A 26,040-nucleotide genomic window follows, 5' to 3' on the forward strand; every position below is an offset into this window, starting at 1 on the left:
ATAAATGCAGGTTGTGTATGGAAATCAAACGTGGTTTAAATAATACATGTTAATTTCATTGAATAATTTGTTGTTTTTAAATCTGTATAATTCACACAATAATAGATTAGTAAATAAACATTTACACCATTAATTATTTGTGGAAATGATGACCACAGGCAATTAGTTTTCATATAAAGGAGTTAAAAAGCATGTAAGTAAAGAAATGTGCACAATTCAAAAACAACAAATTCATTGCATTCCACGGTAAAATGTTAAATGTTAATATGCATATCTTGCATATGAAAATGCACAACACAGTGTTTTCAGTTTAAATAATTTATTGTTCATTTAATAACTTCCATAATATAATAAATAATCAATTAATTAATCTATTAATTGTGATGCCAGGGAAACCATAGTCAATTATGTTGGTCTTTATATTAGGTGTTTTTAATGCTATGCATTTACATTCAAATTTACAGTGTGTTACTGTGTTGTAGTGAGAAAGACAGCTTATGAGTATCATATGTGAATCTTGAAAGAGATTTCATTAAACTAGTTTATTTCTGAATAAATTAAATCTATTTTAAATCCATCTAAATTTTAAGATAAGCACACAGTACACTATGTTCAGTGTGTAGCTTGTTATTTGTTTATAATTATTTGTGAAATGCACTAGCATTTAAATAGTGAAAATTGGTAGCACTTTATTTTAAGGTGTCCTTGTTACATGTTACATGTACGTACTATTATAACAACAAATATAGCTGCAAACAGCGATTACTGGGGTTCAAGCACTTTAAGCACAGGAAAATACATTGTGTTAACATGGCTGTAACCACCTAAATCAATTATTTAAAAAAGACTTTTTGCCAAATTCAGGTAATTTACCATAGAAATATGATGATTGTTAATATTTATGAGTGTTATAGCAGCACCTACAGTCGAATTTCCATTAAATGCTGCATGCTTGTTTAAAATCATGTGCCACATGTACTCACTTTTATGAAGTTTTGAGTTTTCATTTGGGGTTTATAGGCTTAGGGGTACATTTGGCCCCACACAATTTCTAAATGACCCTGTTATAGCTATTGAAAGGGGAAAGTTCAACATTTTTTGATCATTATTGGCTTGTTTGATCCTAGTAGTTTTTTTTTTTTTTAAATAATGTCAAATATTTAAAGAGCAATATGATTGACAGCAGTGGTCCTAGAGACAAAGTTGTTCAGAATGAGGAGATTGATAGTACAATGAGAAGATCTGGTGTATGCATGAACGTATGAACATTTTCTGCAGTTTGAGGTCATTTACCATAGACATACAGCGTTTCTGAATTCTTTTTTTAACTGTTATAGCAGCGGCTGTGGTCCGATCTCTTTATAACTTTGCATGCTTGTTTATGTGCTCACCAGGTTTCGTGAAGTTTTGAGTTTTTTGTTTAGGCTGTATAGGCTTTTGGGTAAATTCGGACAGGCCCTTTTTCTAAATGAACCAGTTATAGCTTCCCAAAGGGTAAATTTCAAAATTTTTTGTAATTATTGATTAGAGAGTCCAGAGAATTGTACTGCAGTGTTTTTTTGTTTTTGTTTTTGTTTTGTTTTTTGAGGTTCAGTGTAAAGCCTAGGAGTAGTTCGCAATAGTAGGTTTAAAAAAAAAAAATAATAATAATGTAAAATATTTAAAGAACAATTTGATTGACAGCAGTGGTCCTAGAGGCAAAGTTGTTCAGAATGAGGAGATTGATAGTACAATGAGAAGATCTGATGTATGCATGAACGTATGAACATTTTCTGCAATTTGAGGTCATTTACCATAGACATACAGCGTTTCTGAATTCTTTTTTTAACTGTTATAGCAGTGGCTGTGGTCCGATCTCTTTATAACTTTGCATGCTTTCACATCATATGTGCTCACCAGGTTTCGTGAAGTTTTTTGTTTAGGCTTTATAGGCTTTTGGGTATATTTGGACAGGCCCCTTTTCTAAACGACCCCATTATAGCTTCCCAAAGGGTAAATTTCACTTTTTTTTTGTAATTATTGACCTAGAGAGTCCAGAGAATTGTACTGCAGTGTTTTACCAGACTAGTTTGCAAAAGTAGGTTTTTCTCCTTTTCTCAAACATTTAACTAAAATTTTGATTGACAGCACTGGTTCTAATAGCAAAGTTGTTTAGAACGAAGAGGTCTATTCTATGATACCAGTATCGTGTGTATATTTGAAACCATGTAATCGTTTAAAATGCTTGAAAAATCAGATATTGCCCCCAGTGGCCAATTTCTTTAAAATTTCTCACAGACCGTTAGGGGTCTTAGGGTTCTGATTATGTTGATTTTTCATGTCAATAGGACAAATAGTTTCGTAGTATGGCCGTTTTTATTGGGGTTTTTTCCCCCTCTTATAGCGCCACCAAGTGGCCAAGCTCTGCAACTTTTCATGTGACCTCAGATTGAGCTCTCACATACGTGTAGTGTGTTTGGCGAAGATATCTTTTTCCATTCAAAAGTTATAGCTGTTTTAGTAAACCCTGCCCCTTTTGGCATCCCTTTGTGACGGAGAGTCGAAAGTTCAACTTTTTTTTTTGATTATTATTGACATTCACTCTCCAGAAAATCTTCCTGCACTGGTTTGGTTCCGATCGGGTGAAAAACCTAGGACTGATTCACAAAAGTAGGTTTTTAAAAAATGCTAAATACCTGAAAATTTTGGCAGGGTGACAGACAAATCCAAAGCCTGCATTTTGTGTAGTGTAAACCAAGGATTCCAACAATGCCTGATTTCGTACTTTTGATCACTGTAGCGCCCGTGTCAGGCCAATTGGGGCGAGCCTTGGTGAGGTTGTAGATGGTGAGAGTACTACCATCCCTCCAAGTTTCAAGTTTCTATGACCTACGGTTTGGTCTTCCCGATAAGTTTTAAGTGGAGATTGCTGATCCTTGGCCACTCTAACAATTATGTTCGATATCGATATATATAACATTTATATCGTTTTATGCATCTCTAAAGATTATGAAAAGCCATTGAAAAGTTTGTGTAAAACAGTGTAATACACATTATGATATAATGTAATGTTCAGCGTTACATGCTTGAACCCCTAATTAATTTTGCATAATTACATGCAAGTAACCCAAAGCCAAACCCTAATCCTAACTCTAACCATATAATAAGTACATGTACTTAATAAATATTACTCAGTACTTACATGTATAATTACACTGTAATAAGGGCACCTTAAAATAAAGTGTAACCGAAAATTGTTTCTATATAATCCTTTTATAATCTGATTGCAATTACTATTTGATTAGTTTAATCAGTCAAGTTGTCATATACAGTGGTAGAAGAAATGTAAGTAAAACAAACTGCACACATCTCAAACAGAACAAAATAAAACAAACCATGGCTCTTGTAAGCACTACTTAGGGCAATATTGTTGTTTCAGAATTAACAATACAGTAATTATCTTTTCTTTACTCCAACCATTTCTTCTGCTCGTCGCTGAATTTTCTAGCCCATTTTTGCGTTATCTCTAAATAAGCTGTAGGTTTATGAGGAAGGTAATCAAGATACACAGTTTTACCCCATGTCTTTGGGATGGCCTTTTCGATTTGCGTTCCTTCATGCCATTCATTGAATGAAGTTATAGAGATGATCTGTGGCCTTGCATCCACAGCCGCATTAAAAGAGGTTTCGTAATACTTTCCATTAATGCGGTTCCTTGTGTTCTGGGAGTTCCAAGGTCTAATGCTAGTGTCGATATAACCTGGCCCTACACTTGGAATGAATACCAAGTTATTATAGTCACAGAAGGTTTTGATGGATCTCCAGTTGTGATGCGAAGAGCCATAAGTAAAGCCATTGGTCGCAAAATACGTGTAGAGTCCGTCAAATCCAGCAGTCAGTATGTCCTTCTTATGCCTTTCATCCACAAGAAGAGCAATGAAGATGCCATCATATGGTGTGTCCCTGACTGTCGATATACCATTTGGCTTTAGCAGTTGTGCCCAAACATCTGGAGTTTGTAGGTAGGAGTCATATATATAATACAGTGGAAGAAATTTGCCAGTGCTTGTTTTGTATCTATAAAAAGCTGGATGGTTTCCATACCTGTAAAATACAGTATAAAATAAGTGTTGTTAAACATATCTGTGGACTGATTTTATTTACCTATTATTTAGATTAACTATAATACAATTAGAGTGAATGGGTGCCGTCAGAATGACATCAGATAAAAACAATACAATAATCCACAAGTAAACCACACAACTCTAGTCCATCAATTATTGTTTTGTGAAACAGAAAATTGCATGTTTGTAATAAACAAACATTATTTTTTATGATATTACGTTTTTTTTCAACTCATTGCTTCCAGCTAAAATACAAGTTTTCGATCCATAATTTTTTTCTTGTCTGAATCACGAGAGAAATATGCACAGATCAATCCCAAAACAATTCTAAATAAATATTTTAATGAGAGGACAACAGAAGATAGACTTTTTGACTGGAGAATCAATATGATTATGGACGCATATTTTGGCCTGAAGTGACGGTTCAAAGTTAAAATGCCTAACTGAACTGGAGTTGTGTGGATTATTGTAATGTCTTTTGGGGGTGTGGCGTGAACTATCCCTTTAATATGAACCTACACTACCAGTTAAAAGTTATTGAATTTTAAGATTTTTAATGTTTTTTTAAAGAAGGCTCTTCTGCTCATCAAGCCTGCATTTTTTGATCCAAAGTACAGCAAAAGCAGTACAATTTTTAAATGTTTTTCTATTTAAAATAACTGTTTTCTATTTGAATATATTTTAAAATGTAATTTATTCCTGTGATTTCAAAGCTGAATTTTTAGCATCATTACTCCAGTCACATGATCCTTCAGAAATCATTCTAATATTCTGATTTGCTGCTCAAAAAACATTTATTATTATTATTATTATTATTATTACTAATAATATTGTTGAAAACAGCTGAGTAGAAATTTTTCAGGTTTCTTAGATGAATACAAAGCATGTGCCTGAAATAGAAATCTTTTGTAACATTATAAATGTGTTTATCGTCACTTTTGATCAATTTAAAGAATCATTGCTAAATAAAAGTATTCTATTTTAAACATATTTTAAAAGTATTTAAAAAAAAAAAAAAATGAATGCTAGTGTATAATGTTACCAAAGCTTTTTATTTCAGATAAATGTTGATCTTTGGGTCAAAAAGACCAAAGAATCCTGAAAAAAAGTACTCAACTGTTTTAAATACTTATAGTAATACTAATAAAAAATGTTTCTAGAACAGCAAATTAGAATATTTGAATAATTTCTGAAGGATCATGTGACACTAAAGACTGAAGTAATGATGCTGAAAATTTAGCTTTGATCACAGGAATAAATTACATTTTAAAATATATTTAAATAGAAAGTAGTTATTTTAAATAGTAAAAATATTTTACAATATTATTGCTTTTGCTGTAATATTTGGATCAAATAAATGCAGGCTTGTTGAGCAGAAGAGCCTTCTTTAAAAAACATAACAAAAAAAAACCTTTTGACTGGTAGTATTTATTTATAAATGTTGTAAAAGAATTGTCATTGTTAGCTGACACACAATACTTAAAATAATGTTAAGAAAATAAAATCGTATTTCTTTTTTATATTTTGTAAGTGTGAATAGCTAGAGCTGAGTGCATCAAACGTACCGCTCCACAATATATTTAATATTTTCACGCATATTTGCATCATCTCGTCCTTTGTATGGTTCAATATGAAAAACAACCTGTCAGGGACAATAAAAAAAAATGCATGAGAGACAAAAGCACTATGATGATGAATTTCAAACCTCCATCTGTATCTACACCACCTTTAATTGATATTTGTCAGCTGCATCCAGAACCAAAGGCAGCAAATTATCAATTTCTTCACCATTGTCGTCATTCATACTATGTGGATACCACGAAACCGCTAGAACACCTGAAACAAGCAAAACATATTTAGTAAATAGAGCAACTACAGTAAAGAAAAATGATATGTTTCAAAGAGGCTTCTCACCAACAGCAGCTGTTCGCAGCTGTCGCATGTGTTCCTCTAAAACCGATGGATCTTTAGAGCTGTATGGCCCTAGTGCAGGGTAGAAATTGGCCCCGATGTCATCAGGAGGCTGGTGTCGTCCTGTGGGATAACCTGAGGCCACTTTGGGGTCCCAGTGTGGTAAGAGTGGATGATCCCAATGAACATATTTTCCATCAAACTGCGGGTTCCCATACCACACATAGTAGAAAGCGTGCACATTGTAATTTGGCTCAGGAAATTCTTGCATTTTGTTCTCCATTCTATCAGCTTTCGCTGCTGGTATCATCTGCACAGGTTTAGCGGATGCAACAATGTTTTTATCTTGTTCCATTTGTCTTGAAGGTGGAATGAGTTTAAATGCAAACTGACTGCCAAAATTATTGTCCTCAGGGCTTATAGACTTTAAGATGACTGTTATAATAAACACGGCTAAGGCTAAAATGATAAGTGCACAACATGATTTCCGCCTAAACCGTGCCATTACCCTGGAGGTTGTTTAAAGTCCATTCCACCGAAGATGCTCTGTCAATGGGGGAACAAATATGTTAATCGAAAGCCTCAAGGTTCACGCTTAATCTTCAAGCTTCAACTAGAATAGCTGGAAAATAAATACATAAATTACTCACTAAATTATATATATATATATATATATATATATATATATATATTTTTTTTTTTTTTTTTTTTTTTTTCTTTAATTAGAGAGCTTTTAATTTAATACTGTTCTTTTTATAGCTACAAAAAAATATATATATATGTATATATATATTTTATATGTTTAACATATATTTATATGTTTAAATAAAACTCACAGTCTGTAAAAAAAACTAGGTCATATAAAGGCAGGTTGTACATTTAGTTGCACAACTTTGATTATATTAATCATTAACTTTTAGCCTACGCTGCTTTTAATAAGTACACATGCAATAAGATACAAGGTCATCTTAATAGTTTTTCTATCAATTTGTAGGTCATGCCTACACTGATTTGAGCCAAATTCACTGTATTCATTTAAACGAGTTAGTATTCGTTTGCTAAAAATGCATGGACATTATTGCTTCTTTTTAAAAAAATGGTTGGAATCTCTTTAAATATTCAACATAGCGTTTAAATAAAGTGCAAATGCATGGACGTTATTGCATTTAAATGGTTACCTATTAAAAGGAAGCTATTAAAATAATCAACACGTTTTCCTTTGAAAAAAATAATATTTTTAGAGCTAAAACGTCAACGAGTGAACACTGTCATCACATAATTTTATAGAAAAGAGGTACATTGTACAATTATTTAACACTGACACATGTGTAACTGTGACTGAAAAAAACACATGCAACAAAAAAAATATGCTGCGTCATACCTCTGTTGATAGACATCAAGTGACACATCTTTTGTATGAATACAGAATATATCTAACGCTGTAATTTAACGCGGAAGTATTAGTGTCCAGTATTTTCTTCTGTCTTGTTTATTCGCCAATTGTAGAAATGAGCGAGTTTTACTGCAATCTACTGGACGGGAGGTGAATTCACAACTCCTACTATGAAGACGGCTGAACTCATGAATAATAATTAGGTAGCGTTTACGTTCCTCGACGAGAGGCCAATCACGAAGCCTCATTAATATTCATAAGCCAAGCGTTCTTCATAGTAGCGTTCGTAAATTCGTTCACCGGAGAGCTGAAAACTAACCCTCTCTGACAGCTGTCAGACGGCGCTTGATAGTAATCCATCGCCTTATTCATTCATTGTCTGTTACAGTTTGCATCAGCTAAGTTCAAATTTAATTTCCTCTGCGTGTTTCACGTTTTTCTTGAGAACAATGTAAGTTTAATTGCAGCTTACATGTATTGCCACATACAGAATAATATAGAAAATGCCTACGGTAATATATCGTAGTTTTAGCCTTACACACAATTTTTTGTGTTTGTGTTTCTCATTTTTATTTTATCAAAATTAGCCTAATTTGAGTCATAATGTCAATAGTCGCATTTTCATTCGCAGCCATAAGGGGGCACTGTTTGCGTTAAAATGAATGGGAAGAGTCTGGAAGACCACAAGGCTACATAGTGGTGATGTGTTTGTGCATACTAGAGCATTGATATGTTTATAATGAGCATATGTGACCCTGGATCACAAAACCAGTCATAAGCGTCATTTTTTCTAAATTGAGATTTATAAATCATATGAAAGCTGAATAAATAAGCTTTCCGTTGGTTTGTTAGGATAGGACAATATTTGGTCGAAATACAACTATTTAAAAATCAGGAATCTGACGGTGCAAAAAAATCAAAATATTGAGAAAATTGCCTTTAAAGTTCTTCAAGTAATGTTCTTAATGTATATGACTAATCAAAAATTAAGTTTTCATACATTTACAGTAGGAATTTTACAAAAAAATATTTTTATGGAACATGATCTTTACTTAATTTCCTAATGATTTTTGCCATAAAAGAAAAATCTAGAATTTTGACCCATACAATGTATTTTTGGCTATTGCTACAAATAAACCCCAGCGACTTAAGACTGGTTTTGTGGTCCAGGGTCACATATACACTACCGTTCAAAAGTTTGGGGTCAGTAAGACTTGTAATAGTCTTTAAAGAAGTCTCTTATGCTCATCAAGGCTGCATTTATTTGATTAAAAATATAGAAAAAAAACAGTAATATTGCAAAATGTTTTTACAATATAAAATAATGTTTTTTTATTTTAACATACTTTAAAATAGAATTTATTCCTGTGATGAAAAGCTGAATTTTTATTAGCTGTTACTCCAGTCTTAAGTGTCACATGATCCTTCAGAAATCATTCTAATATGCGGATTTATTATTAGAATTATCAATGTTGGATAATATCAACAGTTGTGCTGCCAAATATTTTTTGGAACCTGTGATTTTTTTTTTCAGGATTCTTTCATGAATAACAAGTTTAAAAAGTACAGTGTTTATTCAAAATATAAATATTTTATAACAATGTAAATTATTTATTATTAACTTTTAATAAACTTTTAATTATTAACTTAATACATCCTTGGTGAATTAAAGTATTAATTTATTTAAAAAAAAAACAAAAAAAAAGCAATAAAAATGTACTGACCCCAAACTTTTGAACAGTAGTGTACATCAGGACAACCTTTTCTCGTAAATTTCCACAAGACGGTATCAATAATATGAAATAAATTTGGCTAATAATTAAAACTAAAAAGATGAAGTTCTGGGTCTGCATGCCAAAATAAAAGGTACAATAAATTCTAGACACTAAAAGTAGCTTTTAGACTACATATGTACACTCCACTGTCAACACTAAGCTGTTTTAGAATTGACAGTCAATCCCTGGTGTTTGATATGATTTCGGTGAGTCAAACAAAGCTAAGCAATCATTTCTAAAGTGCACCATGCACACAGACTATGACAGGTTCCACTGATGCTTTGTGAAGACGGATGCAGAGCTGAGGCATTTTTCGCATCTTAAGGTCTCCATTTTCTGCGATAAAGAGGACTTTGATGTCAGTGCCACTCTGTGCCTTTGAGAATCTGTCACAGTTATTTTTAAACATAACAGTGAAATTATGGCTCGTTTGGATCGGAATCAAAGGAGAAGCAAGAGCTGTCTGCGACAACCCGATAATTCATATAATTGCTTGCCAGCTCCTTTGGGGTACAGTGAGATTAAGTGCTGTTGTGCTTACTCTTGCCTAGCTCTAATCTAAATATACATACAACCACTATAAAATTGGATCTGTTTTCTTCTGATTTATTCCGTTTTTATGTATGAATAACCTGAACTGTGGTTGCAATCCAGCTTTCACAATTTTTCTTACCATATAGGCTACTGTTATAATTGCACTTTTAAAAAATTACATGTAAATAAAATAAAAATATGAATTGTTTTGGAACCTAAAAAATTAATAATAAAGCTTATTAGATAACGTGGTCCAACACATATTCAATTAATTCATATTTTAAAACATAAATAACTTATAGATTAATAACAATATAGGTTACTGCTACAGTTTAATTTTCTTTGCACAATGTTTTAATAAATGAATACAGTTAAATTCATTTATTTAAAACACATTTAATAAAAATAATTCAAAATTATAATGAATAATTTAATAAACAATACAGTTAAAACGACTGTTTACTTGAATAACTTACAGGAGGCTACAGTTTTGTGTTCTTGCACAAGGTTTTGATAAATTTCTACAATTAAATTTATTTATTTAAAACACATTTAATAAACATAATTAAAAATTATAATGAATAATTTAATAAACAATACAATTAAAATCATTATTTACTTGAATAATTTACAACAGGCTACAGTTTTGCTTTCTTGCACAGGATTTTAATAAATGAATACAGTTAAATTAATTTATTTAAAATACATTTAATAAAAATAATTCAAAATAATAATTAATCATTTACTAAACAATACAATTAAAATCATTATTTACCTGAATAACTTACAATAGGCTACAGTTTTTTCTTGCACAAGGTGAAAAATGAACAACATAAATTTGAATAAAATTTATAGAATTAAATAAATTTTTTGTACATGAATAATTAAAAGTACAATAATAAATCGCATTTGTAATTAATAATTGAATAAACTATAAACTAAAAATCATTATTGCATATACTTACAGTAGGTTACTGCTACAGTTTGTTCTTGCAAAACGTGGAAAAGGTGGGAAAGGGATTAATCACATCCAAAAAAAAAGAGTTTACATAACAAATGTGCATGCATGCGTATAATTTATATGTATGTATAAGTATAAAAACGCAATAAAAGAAGTAAATATTTCTTAAGAAATAAACACTTCTTATATATATATATATATATATATATAAATATTAGTTCTGTCAAATATATGTATATATATATATATATAAATGTTCTGTCCAATATATATATATATATATATATATATATATTTGTTCTGTCCAATATATATATATTTATATATATATAAACATTAGTTCTGTTAAATGATTAATCGCAATTAATTACATCCAAAATAAAAGTTTTTGTTTACATAAAATGTGTGTGTACTGTGTATATTTATTATGTATATATAAATACACACACATGCATGTATATATTTAGGAAAAATATGTTATGTTTAGATATTACATGTATTTATATATAATACAATTTATATTAATATAAATGTAAATACATGTAAATATTTTCAAAATATATTTATATATACAAAATAAATATACACAGTACACACACATATATTACGTAAACAAAAACTTTTATTTTTGATGTGATTAATCATGATTAATCACTTGACAGCAATACATGTATATGTGTAAATATTTCTTAAACATACACATGTATGTGTGTATATTCATATATGCATTTACGCCCGCACATTCATTATGTAAAACCAAAACAAATCGATTTGACAGCACTAAAAATTAATTATTTTTTTTATTAGAACTAATAAAATAAAATTAATTTAATTAAGCACTTAAAATAACCTAAATAAATCAGTTAAAATTATGATACATCATTAGTAAACAATAGCATTGAATTACTTTTTTTCTAGAGGGTTTTAAATCAGTGCTGCACGAGGTGTCAAAACCCCATTATCTATGAAATCATTAGCACGCCAAATGCGTTATTCTCCTATCCGCTTATACACTTCAAAGGGTGATTAATTTACAGGAGTGAAGATGTTAGTTCGTTAGATTCATAATTTGTGAAAACACTGAATGGCTTGTACTATTTTTTCCTCTTTACTATGGGCGCATCGCCATGACGTCATCGCCCCAATGTCAACAATGTAGCAATTTAGAGGAGGCGCGTGCTGGAAATGCCACAATCAGCAAAGAGCAAAGCAAAAGCACGCGGTCTCGAATGTAACTCAACACAGACGGAGACTGAACGCACCATTCCTCCGGCTTCAAAGAAAAGAATAACCCTGCACGCTCCTCCAGCTGTTAGCGAAGCGCGAAGAAAGAGACCATGTGAAAGCGTCTTGCAGAATCTTCGTGCGGGAACGACTGAAAGTTTAGGTGAGAGACCGGCGAGCCGCCTGTGGTACCGCTCGTTGCAGTTTATGTGTGTTTTGGTTTGAGCGTCTTGTTGTTCAGAGTAAGTTGTTTGCAGTGCATGCCTTGGGTAGAAGAGGCAATGTCTCAGCACACAGAGAAAGCTTACGTCAACGGTTTTCGATGTACAGTCAGTCAGAGGAGCTGCACTGACATTTTTAGGTCTGCAGGTTCGTGCTGCATTTAGTCTCTGGTACTGTAGATGGCAGGTACAATTATAGTTTGGACCGGATGCACTCTGACAGAGACAATGGGAAACGGTGATTCAGCAAGACAATGTTTAATGCCTTTTTGTGTAATATTTTGTGTTTGTTCATCCCTATCTGTCTATCTATCTATCAAAATTATAATATATATACTAACTTTAATATATATACTAACTATATATACTATACTATAACTTGATGTACTAACATATTTAAACTTGCACTAAATATATAGAATAATTTGTATAGAATAGTAAAATTAGAAATATATTGAATAAAAACTTAGATGTGTGTTTGTGTCTATAGAAACTATATAGAAATAATACTGTAAACTATATAGAAATAATAAAAATCACAAAAATACACCAAATTGCTGAAATGTAACTAAACTAAAGTTATAACATACATGCTGTTAAAAAATTGAGATCATTAAGAGTCTAGTAAGTCTCGTCTGCACAGGCTGTGTTTATTTGATCAAAAATACAGAAAAAAAAAAAATAAAAATAATGGTTTTCTATTTGAATGTCATTTAAAATAGAATTTATTCCTGTGATGCAAAGCTGAATTTTCAGCATAATTGCTTCAGTCTTCATTGTCACATGATCCTTCAGAAATCATTCTGTGATCTTTTTTTTTAAATAAAAGGTTTTTAAATAAAGGGTTAAAAGGTTAAAAAGAACAGCATTTATTTAAAAAGAAAATTTAGAAAATTAGTACTTTTAATCAGCTAGAAATTGTTCAGTTAATACAAAGTGATAGTAAAGACAACTTACATTGTTAGAAAATAATATATTTTGAATAAATGCTGTTCTTTTAAACTTTTTATTCATCAAAAAATAAAAATAAAAATCACAGGTTCCCAAAAAAAAATATGAAGCATCACATATAATTAGCATGTTAGAGAGATATCTGAAGGATCATGTGACGTTGAAAATTGGAGTAATGATGCAAAAAAGCTTTGCATCAGAGGAATAAATTATATTTTAAAGTACAATGCTATTTTAAATTGCAATAATATTTCACAATATTAGTGTTTTTCTGTATTTCTGATCAAATAAATGCAGCCTCGATGAGAATAAGAGACTTCTTTAAAAACATTAAAAAGCTGATCCCAAACTTTTGAACGGCAGTGTATTTTATATATTATTAAAATAGTATCAATCTGTCTATCGAATTTGACTGAAATCATAATCGTAGACAATAAACTTTGCTTGAATTACAAGAAAACCGACTGAGAATTGTCATTAAAAATTAAAAACCATTTTTCTCCGTATTGGCGTAGTTACTCCGTTTTCACTTAGTAGGACAGAGGTTAAATAAGCTGTGTTTAAAAGTGGACTGATGTTGACATTTTCCAAAACCTAGAATTCTCTAGAACTGGTCACATTTTAAAATAGAGTTGTGATGACTTTGGCGAAAGTAAAGCTGGTAAAGATCAACCAAGCCATTGGTACAACAAAAACATAAATCAAGAAATAATAGACTTGATTGTTACTTGAAATTTCTTAGATTTGGAATTTGTTTCAAAGGAAAGATGTTGAAACATACTTAAAAAAAAAAAAAAAAAGTAGAGGAGTTGCAGCCCTATGTTGTAATGAAAGAAGAAGTATGAGAGAGCATTGGTTGGTGGTATTGTGAATCCTAACAGTCAGCCTGCTAAGTTTAGGTTGTGTTTGTTGCTTTCTTATAGCTGTATTTTAAGATGCACCAGTTTGCTTCAGAATCTCTGCTGATATATTATCATTATCCTATCTTTTTCTGTTTATAAAACCAGTTGCGTTGCATCACGGACCCAGATTTGATATTTTTGATTAAGCAGGGAGGGTAAATATATGGTTAGTATATGGTTAATGGGTGGATGAGGTGTTTGTGGTTTACATCCTGTGATGCTGAGATGTTAACAGGTCTTTGTGGTGCAGCATATATAGAGTAGCTAATTTCCTGTGCTCGTTGTGAAAATTCTAGAAATATTCAGATTGATTGTGAATTGAAAATCCACCTTTAGTGTTTTTAACCTAAATTTGCTCTTTCTTTGACACCTTTGAATGTCTTTATTTAAAGCTGTGACCTCAGTGTGGTAATATCATGAGATCTTGGTCTTAATGTGATAATGAGGTTCAACTGCACTGCAGTACCAGTTACTGATGTTCAGTGCTTTCAGGATCTTTAAAGATTTGGCTTAGGACTGTTCATCCTGATTTTATCCTCCAAAAAGTGTTTAGCAGCTCAGATCAATAGCCAGTGACTAATCAATGGTTCATCTTCAGTATTAACTGTGCGGAAACATCTCCTTAGTCATGTAACTGTGGTTTGTTCTTCTGATGAAAGCACCTGTTTTGTCAGCAGTTGTGGGTTTGTTCATTTGTTCGTTTATCGCCGGTTGAGAAACAGATGTTATTTGTCTTCTGCTCATGTTTGCAACACAACAGATGTTTCTTCATTGGCTGAAAACTGCTTCTGTAATGCATCAATCAAGCAAACTGAGTTCAGGTTCTGTGTCATGAAGTGCTTGAGTCACCATATATATGACCTTTAGTGGAACCTGAATTATTTGTCAGTGTAAAAGCTACACTAAACACCCATCAACAACAGCATATTTAAAAGGTATTCTCAGTGTTTTGAGCATGTCAATTTTTGTTCAATCTCTGCGCCATCAAATCTCTGTGTTCTCAGTTTTGTTTTTGCTCATTTAGTTTCAGTTCGGCTGGCTGCGGGTCTGATTTTTCACCACAATATTGCTAAGTCTTTTTTTTATCTTCCCTCTATACCCAAACATATTGTACTTAAATCTAATAATGAAGTGTCAGGTCATGATATGATAATGCTAATGCCTCTAATGTCCACAGATGGGCCAATGGGTGAGAGAAACAGAGCTGGAATGCATTTGGCCACAGCTGTCATTTATTAACTGTGTGGACTTGATGAACCCATTGAACACCAATTCACATCCTGTTGGACAGATAGAGTAGAGTTAGTCTGAGACACTGACACAAATCCAAGAGAATACAAACATAGCTAATGGGGCCATTAAAAGATTTCCTTAGTGGTCAAGGACATTTCTATTTAAATTACGCAGGATGGTCTGATAAGGGAAATGTTGCTGTAATGACACTCGTTTCCATTTTTTAAAGTTAATATAATTGTTTATATTTTTATGTTATTGAAAATAATATGAAAATACTACTATTTATTTATTTATTTATTTTTGAATTTTGTTATTTATTCATAGTTATGTGGAAACAAGTATAATATTTGTTACATTTTTGTCTTTTGATAATAAAAAATGTATGCAAATTATTTTTTGTCAATTAAAAAAAAATATTTATTTATTAATACATTCATTCAATAATGGATTGGGGTGGGGGAAGAGATTAATTATGTAGAAAAAAAGTGCTACATATTTGCTACATTTGTAATCTCAATTTAAAATAAAAAAAAAATAATAATAATTTTGTGGTCCAGGGTCACATATATTCATTAATGTATTAATATAGTACAAGAGTTACATTTTAGTAGTGAAGGATGAATTTGCTACAGTTACTTTTCTTTATAAGTTTCTTTATGCATTTTTGCATATTTGACCCCCCCCAAAAAAAAAAAAAAACAGGACGTTTCTATATGTTACCTTGCATTTTATGAAATTATGCATATCTCAGCCATTGCAGCTTCAGTCTGCAAATCCAACCATATAGCCTCAAGATGCATTCGCGCTGAAGTAGCTTGCTACACCCCCATCTTGTCTCCCTATTATCCTTTGAATATAAGTGTCACGATGCTTACTGCTGCGGTTTTGTATTTTACCGGAATCGTCTGCTTTGACGGACAGATAAAAGAGGAGCTGTGACTCTTATCCTCCGTTTGAAGTAGGTCATCAGCTGACTTAGGTAAAAGTAACACAGCTGAATATGAATGCAGGAAACCAGCTGCGTAGTAAGCAGTAAATGCGTAGGGTTTCAGTATGACATGTGGATTACATTTAACCCTGATAAACTCTTCAGTTGCTCATTCTATGACACATGCGGTTCATGCCAATATTTCTAGTTTTGTAGTAGTTCAGTTAAGGGACAAGATGCTAGTGTGAATGTAGTCACAGCTAAAGGACATTGTTAAAGGAATCGTTCACCCAAAAATGAATATTATTTGAACATTTACTCACCCTCAGACCATCCAAGATGAAGATGAGTTTGTTTCTTGATTAAAACAGATTTAGAGGAATTTAGAATTATAGCTTTTTCCCATTGCAGTGAATGGGTGCCGTCAAAATGAGAGTCCAAACAGCTAATTAAAACATCACTATAATACAGAAATAATCCATATAACTCCAGTCCATCAATTAATATCTTGTGAAGCCAAAAGCTGCATGTTTGTCATAAACAAATCCATCATAAGGCATTTTAACTTTAAACTATTGCTTTTGGTCAAAATATGAGTTCATAATCAATGATAACGTTTCCTAAAAGTTAATCTTGTGTTGACATTTGTTTAGAACTGTTTTAGACTTTTTTCTTGTAAACAGTGCATGATCTGTGCATATTTCTCTCTTGTTTCAGACTAGATGACTTTTTCACAAGAGAAAGCAATATTGTGGATAGAGGACTTGCATTTTAGCTGGAAACTATGGTTTGAATTTATTTCTAACATGCAGCTTTTCTTTTCACAAGATGTTAATTGATGGAATGATTTTGTGTGGATAACTTGAGGATTATTGTGATGTTTTTATCAGCAGTTTGGACTTTCATTCGGATGGCACCCACTCATTGCAAAGGATCCACTGATGAATAAGTGATGCTAAATTTCTCCAAATCTGTTCTGATGGACCAACTACTTATCTTTAAAGGAGAAGTCCACTTTCAGAACAAAAATTTACAGATAATGTACTCACCCCGTTGTCATCCAAGATGTTCATGTCTTTCTTCAGTCGTAAAGAAATTGTTTTTTGAGGAAAACATTTCAGGATTTTTCTCCATATAATAGACAGTTCCCCGAGTTTGAACTTCCAAAATGCAGTTTAAATGCAGCTTCAAACAATCCCAAATGCCGTTGTAAACGATCCCATCTGAGGAAGAAGGGTCTTATCTAGTGAAACTATGGGTTATTTTCATGAAAAAGTACATTTGAAATACTTTTTAATCTCAAATGCTTGTCTTGTCTTGCTCTGCCTGAACTCTGTGTATTCTGGTTCAAGACAGTTAGGGTCGAAAAACTCCAATCATATTTTCTTTCTCAACTTCAAAAATCATTTCAAAATCATCCTACATCGCTGCAGAAGTACTGACCCAGTCTTTGCAAAGTGAACATGCAAAGATGATCAAACGCCCTTAACAAAAAAGGTAAAACAGCGATATAGGACGATTTTGAACTTGAAGGAGAACATGAGATGGGAGTTTTTCGACATTCCTTAACTGTCATAAACCGGACAGGCAGAGTAAGAAAAGATGAGCGTTTGACATTAAAAAGTATATCAAATTTATTATTATGAAAATAACCGTAATTGTTTCACTAGATCAGACCCTTCTTTCTCGGCTGGGATCATTTGAAGCCACATTTAGACTGCATTTTGGAAGTTCAAACTCAGGGCACCATAGAAGTCCACTATATGGAGAAAAATGCTGAAATGTTTTCCTCAAAAAAACAGTTTCTTTACAACTGAAGAAAGAAAGACATGAACATCTTGGATGACAAGGGGGTGAGTACATAATCTGTTTTTTATTTTTATTATGGAAGTGAACATCTCCTTTAATGGCCTGAGGGTGAATACATCTGCAGCAAATTTTTATTTTAAGTTGAACTATTCCTTTAAGTTCCTCTGTATCAAGCAATCAACAACCAGGACCGGAAATATCCATTTCATAATGTGTAATCTGATCATGAATATCCTAGATTTCACTGAATATTGTTACTTCTTTTGTTGCTATCTTTTGCTTGGACTAACTACAAGTGAGTGGTCCAGTTATACACTCTCTGCAGACCGAGGAAACATACCTCAGGCGAGATGTGATGTCAGTGCTTCAGTTGAAATAAGAGATGTGTAGACAACAACCTAGAAAATGGAGTGACAGGAAAGAAAGGTCATTCCCAGTGGATTGAAATACCTGTGCTTATTTTAGGAAAGATCAATTGAAATGACAACAGTGAACTTCAGCTCAGCTTCAGGGCGGTGATTTCTAAATGTCATTGTAATATTACTTTCTGCAGTTTAAGAGTCCTGAAAAACAAGAATGTTTGGAATTATATTGTATAACAGGGAATTTCTCATAAATCAAGGACTTAATCAATCAAATAGTTTTGCCCAGTTAGTCAACAGAGCAAAAAAGGAAATGCATGAAAAGTCAGTACATTTTTAGGACACTACCGGCAAAAATAATAGCTTAGATGTTTTTTAGCGTTTCTCAACAGTTTATTATCTTGACATGCCTTCGTTAATATCTTACATGAATAAAAAGTAGTAAACTGTCCTCAAATTTGTTTATGTTCTTCATCAAATTTGTAGAGCGTGATGAAATTTTAATAAGCACTCAGACCTTTCAGCATTTGCCTTTTTTTGCATTCCTTCTTTTTGATGTTTTGCGATCGGTTTGTGAGATCACAGCAGAATGAAATCTTCAAAGCTTTTCAGTGTTTCCTAGTTGATTATGTTAATCATTTCTTCCAAGCTATTTGAGCCCACAGTACTCATGTGATATTCATTTGAAATTCATGATATTTGACTGTAGGGAGAAAATCAGGTGCAACCTGCTGGCTGAACCATCAGTCACCCTCAGACAGTTACTGCCTCCCATGCTGGCCTCAATTACCATCTGTTTAGAAAGGATGTCCAGGCCTTGGTCATGCTGACATCCCATCTACACAACATGCCAGCGACATGACGTGACAAAACTAGCATGCTCCAGTTTAATCAAGAAAGCTGCATAGACCACAACAGTATGAAATCAAACTGCAATGCGCACACAATGTAGGCAGCTTCGTGATTATATCAGGTGTGTTCTAGTTTTGTTGTGTTGTCAGGCATTACTTGTAGCGTAGATAAGTTTCAAAAGGCAATGATAAAAAAAAAAAAATCTGCTTTTTAATCTCTTCACTTCAGAAGATGATCTGTGCTGATGACAAAATACAAGTAGGCAACAGTGTCAATATTGCAATGTCTTTTTGTGTATGGTGCTAGTTTCTTAAAGAGATAGTTCACCCAAAAATGAAAATTCTGTTATTAACTACTCACCCTAATGTCGTTCCAAACCCGCAAGACCTTTGTTCATCTTCAGAACACAAATTAAAATATTTTTAATGTAATCCAAGAGCTTTCTGACCCTGCATAGACAGCAATGGACATTATTTTTGTTGTCTTTGCACACAAAATGTATTCTCGTAGCTTCATAAAATTAAGGTTGAATTGCTGATGTCAGAATGCATGGAGTATTTTAATGACGTCCTTACTACCTTTCTGGGCCTTGAACGTGTTAGTTGTATTGCAGTCTATGCAAGGTCAGACAAATCAATCAAAAATATTTTAATTTGTGTTCCAAAGATGAACGGAACGACATGGGGTGAGTAATCAATGACAGAATTTTCATTTTTGTGTGAACCATACCTTTAAGGGAATATTTTTTCAATATCTTAAGATTTGTGATTATAGGAGCATAAGACATGATATTTTAGTAGTTTTTAAAGTTAAAACTTAATAGCAAAACAATTTAATTACATTAAATCTGCATTTTTTCAATAAATTGCTTCAGTTATAAATTTTGCATCATCAGATTCTATGTGACAGTTTTCTTGTCACGAAATCATAACAATTTAGGGTCAGTAAGATTTAAATTTTTTGAAAGAAATTATTAATACTTTTTTTAAATCTTCAAATGGATCAAAAGACAATATTTCTGTCAAATACAGTTGAGGTCAGCTGTTTACATACACCTTGCAGAATCTGCAAAATGATAATTATTTTACCAGAATATAAGGTATCATACAAAATGCATGTTATTTTTATTTAGTACTGACCTGAATAAGATATTTCACATAAAAGATGTTTACATACAGTCCACAAGAGAAAATAATAGTTCAAAAGTTTACATACACTTGATTCTTAATACGGTGTTGTTACCTGAATGATCCACAGGTGTGTTTTTGTACTTAGTGATAGTTGTTCATGAGTCCCCTGTTTGTCCTGAACAGTTAAACTGCTAACTGTTCTTCAGAAAAATCCTTCAGGTCCCACAAGTTCATTGGTTTTTCAGCATTTTTGTGTATTTGAACTCTTTCCAATGACTGTATGATTTTGAGATCCATATTTTTTTCACACTGAGGACAACTGAGGAACTTATATGCAACTATTACAGAAGGTTTAAATGCTCACTGATGCTTCAGAAGGAAACGGTGCATTAAGAGCCGAGGGGTGAAAACTTTTGAACAGAATGAAGATGTGTACAGTGTTCTTATTTTGCCTAAATATCTTTTTTTTTTTTTTTTTCATTTAGTACTGGCCTTGAGAAGCTACAAAAGATACTTTCATGTTTCTCAGTAGACAAAATAATTTAAATGACCCTGATCTGTGAAAACGTTTTCACCCCCGGCTCTAAATGCATCATGTTTCCTTCTGCAGCATCAGTGAGCGTTTGAACCTTCTGTAATAGTTGAATATGAGTCCCTCAGTTGTCTTTAGTGTAAAAAGATGGATCTTATAATCATTTAGTCATTGTTGGAAAGGGTTCAATACACAAAAATGCTGAAAAACCACAGAACAATGGCCAGTTTAACTGTTTAGAGCAAACAAGGGGCTCATGAACAACTAAACAAAACAAAAAAAACACACAGGATAATTCAAGTAACAACACAGTATTGAGAATCAAGTGTATGTCAACTTTTGAACAGGTCATTTTCATAAATTTAACTATTATTTTCTCTTGAATATATGTATACGTCTTTTATGTGGAAAACTTGTTTCTTGGTATTGGTATTTTTTTTTGGGTGATTAACATTTTGCAGATTCTGTATGTAAAATTTTGACCTCAACTGTAAATGCTGTTCTTTTCTATTAGCACAACTGATTATAACATTGATAACCCTAAATGTTTCTTGAGAAACAAATCAGCATGTTAAAATTATTTATGAAGGATTATGTGACAATGAAGACTGAAGAAATGGCTGCTGAAAATTTGCCTTTGTCTCACAGAAACAAATAGAAAACAGTTATTTTGTATTGTAATAATGTGTAGTTATTTCATAATATTTCTATTTTTACTGTTAATCAAATAAATGCAGCCTTGGTGAGCAAAAGACTCTTTTAATAAAAACATTTTCAAAAACAGTTAATCTAATCTACTATGAACACCCCTTATTTATGACAAATTAACGTAATGCAGTCTCTTGTGACTTTAATCTAAAATATCCATGATTTATGTTTTAAATGCCTCGCTCATGACCATCTGCTGATTGTATTATGTACTGCTTGTACTGAAGTATGTTTATCCAGCTCTCTGTGAGCTTCTGTGTATATTTATAGCCTGCTTGCTGTGTTTTTGTGTCATGGTTGCCTCTGCCTATATTAAAGACAGTTATGAGTCACTTCTCACTTCAGTCTCTGGGAAACCATGATTCATTCAAGCTTGGTTTCAGCAACCAGTGCCCAAAATACTCTGGCATGGAGTCACCCCCTATCTTTACACTGGAAAGCCTGCTTAGGAATGCCCTGATTGACTTGAGGAGTGGTATTTCAGCTGTTTAGCCATCACCTGATTGCCTTTCAATAAACAACGCTAAATTGTAGAACTGCGGTTCATTTAGTTCAGAATTAAACTGGCACAAGTTCATTTACTTTTCACTGGCATTTTGTGTCCATATTGCATAGGTAACTGAAGCAGACTGGAAGTTAATGCAATTGTGAATGCATTGTGGGAAATTTCCCACGGAGTACCAAAAAATAGCTTGCATTTTTTTAAAGGGATCCATTCTTTCAAACACCATTTGTTCACATCCTTTATACTGGCTTGTGAATATGACAGTGACCCTCTGAAAGAGAGACAGCTAACCTTATTTTGAGCACAATAGTTCATTGTCGAAACTAATGATGTCATTGTCGAATTTCCTGCTGGAAAATCCCCCCAAGATGAGCTCTTATCTGAGGTGTGTTGTGTCATTCTTTTTGGTTGTGTGTGGTTTTCTCTCCTGACCTGAAGGCAGCAGGTAGCACTGACTCAAACTCACTAACGCAAACCATGAGCTCATGGAGTCTGCGAATAGCAGTTAGTCTATATTTTATGAGGATATGCTCAACAATTCGTCAACTGTTTTTTATAAGCAGAGCATCAGACGGGAATAGAGTTCATGTATAGGTCAGTGACAGGTTTGGTGTGGTTTTTAACAAGGTTTCCATTAATGTATGGTTTGTTAGGCTGAGATAAAATATTGAGAAAATCGCCTTTCAAGTTGTCCAAATTAAGTTCTTAGCAATGCATAATACTAATCAAAAATTAAGTTTTGATATATTTACGGTAGGAAATTACAAAATATCTTCATGGAACATGATCTTTACTTAATATCCTAATTCTTTTTGCCATGAAAGAAAAAAAAAAAAAATTTGACCCATACAATGTATTGTTGGCAATTGCTACAAATATACCCATGCTACTTAAGACTGGTTTTGTGGTCCGGGGTCACATATTCATTTGTACATGTATACTGTATCTATATTTGTATGTACATATATTCTGAGATTTTAATTTTCACTGCACAGACACTCTTTTGGAGAACTAAACCTGCAGAAATTAATGTTTGAATAAATAAATATAAATATTAATGCATGAATTAATATAAAAATAAATAAAAAATAAATAAAGATAAAATTAAATAAATACAGAAAATAATAAAGGAAAAGTAATAAAAATATTTATTTATAATTTAGGACTAAATTTAATTTTTAAAAAATTTACAATTATGTTTGTTTTTATCAAGTCATATGTTTCTGTATTTATTTATTTATCTGAGGGTGCAAAAAAGTCAAAATATTAAGAAAATCACCTTTCAAGTTGTCCAGAAAAAGTAATACAAATATTAATTTAGGATTAAATTTAATTAAATCTCACAATTCTGACTTTTTCTAGCAAAGCAGACTTTTTTTTTCTCAGAATTGCATGATATAAATTCGCAATTGTGAGAAAAAAATTCAGAATTGTAAGATAAAAACTCATAATTCTGACTTTTTTTTTTCCTCGCAATTCTGACTTTTCTTGATATAAACTGATAATGATAATAACAATGGTTATAAACTCATCTATCTGTCTCTATCTGTCTATCTACGCATGTGTGTATGTGGGTATGTAATTATACATAATTTCAAATCTCAGAATTTAAAATGGTTAAAAAATTATTATCTGAAATGCAAATGGAAATCCAGCCTATGTCTATAATTGTCATGAAAATTCATTGGTCAAGTTGTATAGTAAATTACTGTGGATAAAATTTCTATAAAAAAAAAACACTGTATCATATTTAAGGTGAGTGAAGGTTTCTCCTTTTTAGTTGAGGTGTTAAACCATCTCACTTAAGCTTCTTTTAAAGGACCCCATACTATGATTCTCAGAAAGCTCTTTAGTGGCTGGAACTGAAAGAAGAGCCGCTGTAATCAGGTCAGTATGAAATTAGGCCAGGCTTCTCTTGGTGGTCATAACGGCCATATTACCCCCCGAAGTAGGAGGCCTTGAATTATATGTACTTTTTAATTAATGTCTTGGTGATTGTCTGAAAATGGGGTCACTGTGTTTGTGCTGTGTAATCAATTGTTTAATGTTTTGTCCATGTGGGATCTATTGGGCTTCTTTTCTTGAACTTAATTTTTGTTGAGCTTGAATAGAAGCACTAAAGCAAAAATCACTGTTACAACTGCTCTTTCAACAAACCTTAAGGGGACAGTTCACCAAAAAATGGAAATTCTGTTATTATTTACTCACCTTCAAATTGTGATCTGTTGAACATTAAAGGAAATATTTGAGAAATGTGAGTAACCAACAATTTCTGGTCCCATAGCATTTTTCCATACTATGGATGTCAGTGGGGACCAACAGCTGTTTAGTTACCAACATTCTTCAAAATATCTTCTTCTTTAATGTTCAGCAGATGAAAGAAATTTGTAAAGGTTTGGAACAGAAAATGTAAAAATGAAAACAAAATTGTGCTTTATCTGTTTATAATAAATTAAGCTTAATTATACATTGTTTATATGTTTAATGCAGTTTATCTGATTACAGTTTGTTCATGCACATTGCAGTCTCTTCTCCATCAAAGGAATTATTACTCCTCCATATAAAGCCATATTGGTGTTGGCAATGGATTTAGGTCGGGGAGTTAGGGGCTTCATAAATTAGCGAGACTGGTTGGTCAGCATCATGGACATTTTAACAAATGCTTTCTAATTATATTTCCATTCAGTCCTGGAGGAGCAGAAACAGAATAGGCTAGTTCTGTAGGTTTGTTTCCACAGCGACCGAGCGGTTAAGCCTAGTTTTGCACTTGAATGAGTTTCGAGCGGATCACTTTTCTCAGAGTAATTTGTCTTTTGATAACCTATTTCACTGTACTTCATGTGCAACACTAACAATACACCATACATCGAGCGCCATTGTAACGATGCTCATCTGCATTATGGTCATGGTTGTCTGACACAGTCATGTATCAGTGTTGATGATGAAACATGCTGTAATTCCCTCTGTTTATTTGCATGGTATTTTTCCTTTTCAGAGCGGCATCTCTGAATGAATTGACATGCTGGTGATATCTCATTAGTGTGGGTAGAGCAAGCGAGTGACAGCTGCTATCAGACATTTCTCTGTCAGTGTGAGCGGCTCTGTATGGAGATGTGTTAATGATTCACGAGCTGATGCTGAGATTACCAAAGCTGGTGTTAGAGCGAGCAATTGCTATTCAACAGCTCATCTTCACTAGACTGGTTCAAAATAATTGGAATATCCCTCTTACTGGTTACTCCTTTCAACTTTGCACTGCCTCTAGGAATGAACATAATAAAGTGTGATAATGTTGTAGAAAGCATGTCTTGTGTTGTAGAAGTATATGTAAGGGATAATGCATGGTCAACTGATCATTATTGGGTCATTCCATGTCAAATAAACCAAATTTCAAAAATGTCCCCTGCACCATATTTTTGATCACCTTATTTTATTTTTTTTATTTTTTTTTTTTTTTTTTTTTTTGAGGAAAGATAGACATGTATAGTGATGAAAGCCAAAATATTAAATGTCATGGATCAATATTTCCTGAGTAATCCACTATTTTGTGGAGGAATTGCAATTGTTTTGTTGGAAGGAAAAAAGATACTGTTCTAATTTCAACATTGTTTCTTCTTCAGACATTGTTCTTTAAATAGAATAAGTATCAGCTGTCTACAAAGTAATCAACATTTGGTTTTCAACCACTGAAAATGGGTAACATTCAACAATCAGGACATGTAGCCAAGTTGAGATCCCCATATCTCTCGGACTGAATGATGTAGGGCCTTGAAAATTAAGATTCCAAAAGAAAATTTTATTAAGAAACAGAATCTAAAATCATTTTGCAATATCTTTAACACTTCTTGAGTTATAGGCACACAAACTTTGGAAAAAGAATATTTATAGCACTCAGAATGGTATGTTCAATGCATAGTTCAACCCAATACTTCTTGGGTTACAGGCATGCAAACTTTTGACCGGCTTCTACAAAATAGTGGATTACACGGTAAGTATTTATCCA

At 32.5% G+C, this 26,040-nt stretch overlaps 2 protein-coding genes across 3 annotated transcripts in view; one reads left to right on the top strand and one right to left on the bottom strand.

The window, feature by feature from the left end:
• The window catches only part of bach2a (BTB and CNC homology 1, basic leucine zipper transcription factor 2a), an 88,243-nt gene that overhangs the window by 45,891 nt on the left and 16,312 nt on the right, over positions 1-26,040 (top strand). The window contains exon 1 of one of the 2 annotated variants that reach the window (XM_051133919.1): positions 11,845-12,064. The exons of the other annotated variant lie outside the window; for it this stretch is intronic. Within the exon in view, the coding sequence (XP_050989876.1) occupies positions 11,863-12,064 (202 nt within the window). The 5' untranslated portion in view covers positions 11,845-11,862. Of the gene's footprint in view, positions 1-11,844; positions 12,065-26,040 lie in introns of those variants that run through there. 2 annotated transcript variants of the gene reach the window in all.
• On the bottom strand, positions 315-7,529 carry manea (mannosidase, endo-alpha). Its single transcript, XM_051133924.1, has 5 exons — positions 7,396-7,529; positions 6,018-6,560; positions 5,830-5,939; positions 5,669-5,745; positions 315-4,083 (listed from the first exon to the last, which is right to left on the bottom strand). Exons 2-5 carry the CDS (start codon positions 6,517-6,519, stop codon positions 3,447-3,449), a joined length of 1,326 nt encoding a protein of 441 aa, XP_050989881.1. The 5' UTR covers positions 6,520-6,560; positions 7,396-7,529; the 3' UTR covers positions 315-3,446.

Source organism: Labeo rohita, chromosome 17, assembly GCF_022985175.1.
Source record: "Labeo rohita strain BAU-BD-2019 chromosome 17, IGBB_LRoh.1.0, whole genome shotgun sequence".
In the NCBI taxonomy this organism is placed as follows: domain Eukaryota; kingdom Metazoa; phylum Chordata; class Actinopteri; order Cypriniformes; family Cyprinidae; genus Labeo; species Labeo rohita.

Excerpts from the sequence above, each read along its gene's own strand:
- manea (XM_051133924.1), bottom strand. The coding sequence starts at position 6,519 with ATGGCACGGTTTAGGCGGAAATCATGTTGTGCACTTATCATTTTAGCC. Across the intron at positions 5,746-5,829 it reads CTGACAAATATCAATTAAAG|GTTGTTTTTCATATTGAACC; the intron begins GTGGTGTAGATA and ends TGTCCCTGACAG. Across the intron at positions 4,084-5,668 it reads ATTAAATATATTGTGGAGCG|GTATGGAAACCATCCAGCTT; the intron begins GTACGTTTGATG and ends TGTATTTTACAG.